Raw genomic sequence first — 5,614 nt, forward strand, 5'->3', positions numbered from 1 at the left:
CCGGCCGGTCCGGTCTGGTTTTTAAAACCATGTTAAAAACATTAAGACTATATGTAGACGCGGGAATCATTCATCGATAATCAACTACCGTACCAAAATAATCAGACATACAGTAGATAAATAATTAAATTTATTTACAGTAATATAATAATTATTTTAAAAAATACTAAATTCATATTTATATATATATGCAATAGCAAACCCAATAGTGATTATATTTTTATGTATATATGTATATGAGATTATAGAATATTTGATAATCAATTTCTATTAAACTCTAATTAGTAGACCCAATAAAATAAAATGTGTATTTTTTCACTAAACCCAAATTCATAAATAATATTGATTTATTCATTTTATCTTTTTTAATACTATATATACGCAAGCTCATATGGGATCTATGTATAGTCTCTCCTTTTAAAAGATAGAAAAATGATTAATATATATTATCATATATACTGTTATGGATATATCTCAATAAGGGACCTTATTCCAAGAATTGGAATTATTTTGTAGTCGCTAAAACCAGCTGAGAATATTAAGTTGGCCCATTCTTCTTTATTTCTCTGCTTTCCTGTTAGGAACACCATCATCAACATGTCAAAGAAGAGTTGTGTTTCAATTGACTCATGATCACTCTTCTCATTCCCCATCACGATGTCTATAACAATAACCTTCCTTCCTTTGCCTTTGCTCATGTGTAGTGCCTCTTTGCAGTTCCTCAGTATTTTCGAACATTCCTCGTCATTCCAGTCATGCAAAATCCACTGTTTTGTTAATCAAAATAATCAATGATCAGTTAAAAAGAATTTGGCATATATTAATTTTTGATCCATTCATTAAGATTATCTTATTTATTTAGTAAAATCAGGGCATAAGTATGATAAGGAGTTAAGCTTTATATAACTCCACAATCACAAAGTATAAATTAAAGTTATAAATATAATTATTTACGTGTCTCTTTTTATATCAGTTCAGTTTATGTTTTTATGAAATTTAATATTACAATATAGTATCAAATTTTCTATAACTATAAAATTTATAATTTGATTTTTTATTGATTAAAAAAATAATATAAAACAAATAAAAAAAACTTATGTTAGCGGTTCTTTTTCGACCCCTCAAAAGCAAGCTCTTTTGGATTGACAGCTCCGCATATATACACGTGTGGTTAACATCTCTTGAAACATTGAAAAAATATTTAAGTATTAGGTCAGTAATTTTTACGATTTGTAACTAGGGATGTGCATGGTTTGGCCTGGTCCAAATATCCGATCCGATCCCAAATACTTTATGAGCTAATTTGGTGAGATTTCATCGGATTTAGAACCAGATAAAGGTCTCAAATATAGATTCGGTCATTATTTTGGGTCGGGTCTGAGCCATAACTCGGATCACTCGAAATTGGCTCGATGGCACGATCATCATACACAATTATATTTTGTATATTAGAGATGGATGATAGCTATTTTTATGTGGAATTTAAGTATTGAAAACTTTAATATTTTGTGTTATTAGTTATTATAAGACTATAAATTAATGTTTTATATTTAAAATGCATAAAATTTTAGATTAATTAATGCATAATATTATATTATTTGTATTAATTTAAATATTTGGTATTATTAGACAATATTAGTATTGATTATGGTTATGCTTTAATTTTAGAGAAGAGTTGGTTCTTGTTATATTTTCCTAAGTGAATTTTACCATGTCAAATAATAGTTGAAGTCTTGAAAATTTGGATATTTTCACATGCTAGCTTATAAGAAGGTATCAAGGTAATGTAATATTAACGGCCCAATTTTCACCCGATTTTTACCCGGTATAATCGTGACCCGAAAATGTATAGGTTTCATCGGATTTAGGGTCGGGTTCGGGTCTAATAAATAGGCCCGGTATATATTTCAGATATGGTCTGGGTCACATCAAATCCGATTTCATCCGACCCATGCATACTCCTATTTGTAACCATCAAGTAGCTATCAGTGATATTTTTAATAGTGTGAGATTTCATCCAATGATTTGAGATTACTCATTTTTTTTTACTGGTTACGTGATGGTCGAAATTTAATAAAGTTATTGATTCTAAGCTTTTCCTTAAAAAAAATTATTTGATTACGATGAGTAAACCGGTATTTAACTTACAACAACAATATATAAACTAATGAACTACATAGTTATACAAAAATTTAAATAAAAAAGTAAAGAGAAAAGCATATATAATGATGGTATTTATGTTATTAGCATAACCTCTCTTTTAATTTTGGGTAGTTCTCTCTAGCATAAAAATTTGTTAAAAGAGGTAAGTAACTGACGGATCATTATTATTAAAACAAATATTTTAGGATTAGTATGTTTTTTCCTTAAAAATAATAATTAGTAAACATCTTATTATAAATTTTTATTTAATATAAAAATTAAATTATAAATTTTTAAAATATAGAAAACTTAATTAACAAATTAATAAAATTGTAAGAACTATAATTTGACATTTTATTAATTCTACAAGCAACTTATAATATTCTATTACCTTCAATAAAATGGCATTAGAAGGAGGAATGGCCTCAAACATGTTTCCTCCAACATATTTAAGGTTCTCACTTCCTTCCAAATCAGCAACAACATGTGGAAGATCCAAAACAATGCACTCTAACTGTGGGAATGCTTTGCCAATGGCCTTTGCAACAGTTCCGGTGCCTCCACCAACATCAACCAATGATTCCAAACCTTCAAACACTCCCTTACACTTGTCATCAAGTAAAAACTTGCTAACCAATCGTGCATCACTTGCCATGGCATCGTTGAAAAGTTCATTAAATTTAGGAGCTTGCCTAGCATAATCCCAAAACGTTATCCCATATTCCGTTTCAAATGATGTAGGATCATCATTTTTAAACCATGTGGACATCTGATGCCATGGTTTTATAAAATTGGGATCAAGGATCATAAACAAGTGAGGTATCAAACTTAAGGGGTTGTCCTTAAGCAATAGCATAGATGAATCGGTTAGAACATACCCAACTTCAACTTCGAGGTCATTGTTGGTGACATTCTTGGTAGTGAAGAAGTTGGAATGGACCAAGATTCTCATCAATCGATGGACAAAGGAGGTTTTTGATGGATGAATTTGCAATGAACAAATGAGTTGTGAAAGTGGCATAGGTTTGCCATATTTGTGAATAGCATCAGGTATGCCTAACTCAACAACACATTTAAGAGACATAGAGTTTATAAAATTAAGAGTATGATTCCATATGTGACTTTGGGCTTTAAGAAGTTTACCATTATCCCCCTGCTCTCTACTTTGGAATTCCATAGTAATATGTATTTCTGTATAAAATAGATCTCAATAAAAATGAAGATATATATAGAAGAATCAATGAAGTCATTTAAAAGATTTTGGCCAGCCACTAATAGTCAAATAAAATGGAGTCTTCAATAAGTCAATTTATAAGTTGCCGTAAATTAATTAAATAAAATAACGCTAGATGCCTCAATCTGTGGGATAGCCAACCGTAAAATTATCAAAATTTTTATTAATGACAATTACAATTGTCGGTAAAAATAAGTATATAATTGTCATTATAACATGTAATAATAATGACACACGTAAAAAAACGTTTGATTTAGTGTCGCACCTTACTGGTGGCTCTACCGGAAATTGAGACAATAAATTCTTCAAGTCAAATTATTAATAGAAGATTTTCATTTTTGAAGGTAAATTCGCTAGTAATAATTGGAGAGAAAAAAAAACCGCCACGGGACATAAGGTTGGATATACTGACAGATAAATCAGCCAGTTAGCCCAATTATTAGCGGAATGTTACATTTTGGTAACGCGCAGTACATTACAAATCTGATGGTAAGCTTGCCCTATATTAAAAACGCACACCCTCCTCCTAACTCTTTGAAATATCTTCACTCAATACAAGAAAAATGTTGAGTACCGTCGGATTTTTTGTCGGAAAAATGAATAAAATCTGACGGTAATTAAGTTACAGTCGAAAGAAATCGGACGATATAAACCTTGCTGATAAATTTTTACCGGCAGATTTTTTCATCCGACGGTAATTACCGTCGGATTCTGTGACAGATTACCTGCTGAAAAAATCATTTTGTTATCAACGATTTTTTCGACGGTAATATTGGTTCTACAATATGTTGTTTCCCACACTATTATCGTTGAATTATTCACTCAGTAAATCTGATGGTAATGTCAATTTAAAAAAAAACTGTGAAATAAATGGTCAATTTTAATTTTTTATTTAAATTTATTTTTCACATAATTAATGGTTAATTTATAAATAATAGAAACATATTATTTAAAATAAATTATCAAATGCTCAAATAAGTTAAAAGTCAAGTAAATCAAATAAATACAATGAAACAATAAAACGAAGCACTAATCACTAAATATCCAAGTAGTCATCGTCGTCATTGTCGTCGTTCCTGTGGCCCTGATGAGGCGGTGTAGAAGGTGGTGATGTCTGTGTGCCACCATCAGGACCACTGCCACAAGCAGGGATTATGCCAGCGACGCGCATCTGAGCCTGGTACACCTCCATCTGAGCCTTCATCCGCTGAAGCTGCTCCATCTGCTCCCTCTACTCCAGCCTAAGGTCATCCGTGTCTATCACGCGTGTGAGGATCTCCTGATACCTCTCCTCTTAATCGTTCAACTCCTAAGTCTGGTGGTGAAGGCTGTGGGTAAGCTCTTGCACCTGCAACCTCAAATCTACGCCTTCCTTGGGCTTGACGGCTCGACTAGTGGCAGAGGAGGACGATGGCCTCAACGTGGAGGTGCGGAGGCTACTAGCAAAGAACGACCCCATCCCGTATACGTGGTTCTTGTACGGTGCTGAGACGGTCTCGTGCCAAACTGCATCGAGATCGATGACTGAAGCAACAGAGCTATCGGTAGAGTCCTCCCCACTTTGTTAAGATTGCTGAGTTGCAACTTTTAGTCTCTGTGTATAGGACTCCTCTGTAACACATATTATTATGATTAGTACGATAGCTATACAGTTAATCTCTAATTCTATATCAGAAGATCATATGTATGTTTACTCACATAATGATCCTGAGACTGTTGATTAGCAAATCTCGCTTTGTTCTCCTTCAACGTGTGGGTGTACTTGAATTTCTCCACCAATGTCGCCTCGCGATTCAACAATTTCAACTACACATGTTGCATTGAAATAATATGATTATGATGCCTAGTAATTATATGTAAAAAAATATAACTAAGTTAATAACAAAATTAAAGAAACTACATACCATCCTAGCTTTAGTGTTCATTAATGTCGTTGAGCCGCCGGTATACTTGGACAACCTGGACAATGCCCTGTTAGTTCTGTTGGTGAGATGCCGATACTTGAACCCCCATCAGTCTCCTAATGAATCAACAGAGCCTTCTTTATTTCTAGTCAGAGCCAGGTCGTTAGGTGGTCTCGCCCCTCACGAACATCCTCCAGCATCTGCTGCAGTCGCCGACCCATTCGATGGTTGTATATCTTCCTAATGAGGGTATCGTGCTCAGTGTCCCATATAAAGTGCAGCTGCACAAAGAAACTTTAAAATTAGTCAATCAAAATAGAAGATATAAACTAGC

General features: G+C 33.0%; 1 protein-coding gene across 1 annotated transcript; it reads right to left on the reverse strand.

Moving 5' to 3' along the window:
* Window positions 1–391: 391 nt before the first annotated feature.
* LOC107458189 (trans-resveratrol di-O-methyltransferase-like) lies at window positions 392–3,319 on the reverse strand. The gene is made up of 2 exons (XM_016076394.3): window positions 2,534–3,319; window positions 392–767 (listed from the first exon to the last, which is right to left on the reverse strand). The coding sequence occupies exons 1-2, from the start codon at window positions 3,317–3,319 to the stop codon at window positions 462–464; spliced, it is 1,092 nt and encodes a 363-aa protein (XP_015931880.1). The 3' UTR covers window positions 392–461.
* Window positions 3,320–5,614: the final 2,295 nt, after the last annotated feature.

This window comes from Arachis duranensis, chromosome 7 (assembly GCF_000817695.3).
Source record: "Arachis duranensis cultivar V14167 chromosome 7, aradu.V14167.gnm2.J7QH, whole genome shotgun sequence".
Taxonomy (NCBI): domain Eukaryota; kingdom Viridiplantae; phylum Streptophyta; class Magnoliopsida; order Fabales; family Fabaceae; genus Arachis; species Arachis duranensis.

Coding starts and splice junctions, on each gene's coding strand:
- LOC107458189 (XM_016076394.3), bottom strand. CDS start 3,319: ATGGAATTCCAAAGTAGAGAGCAGGGGGATAATGGTAAACTTCTTAAA. Junction 768..2,533: donor CTAATGCCATTTTATTGAAG/GTAATAGAATAT, acceptor TTAACAAAACAG/TGGATTTTGCATGACTGGAA.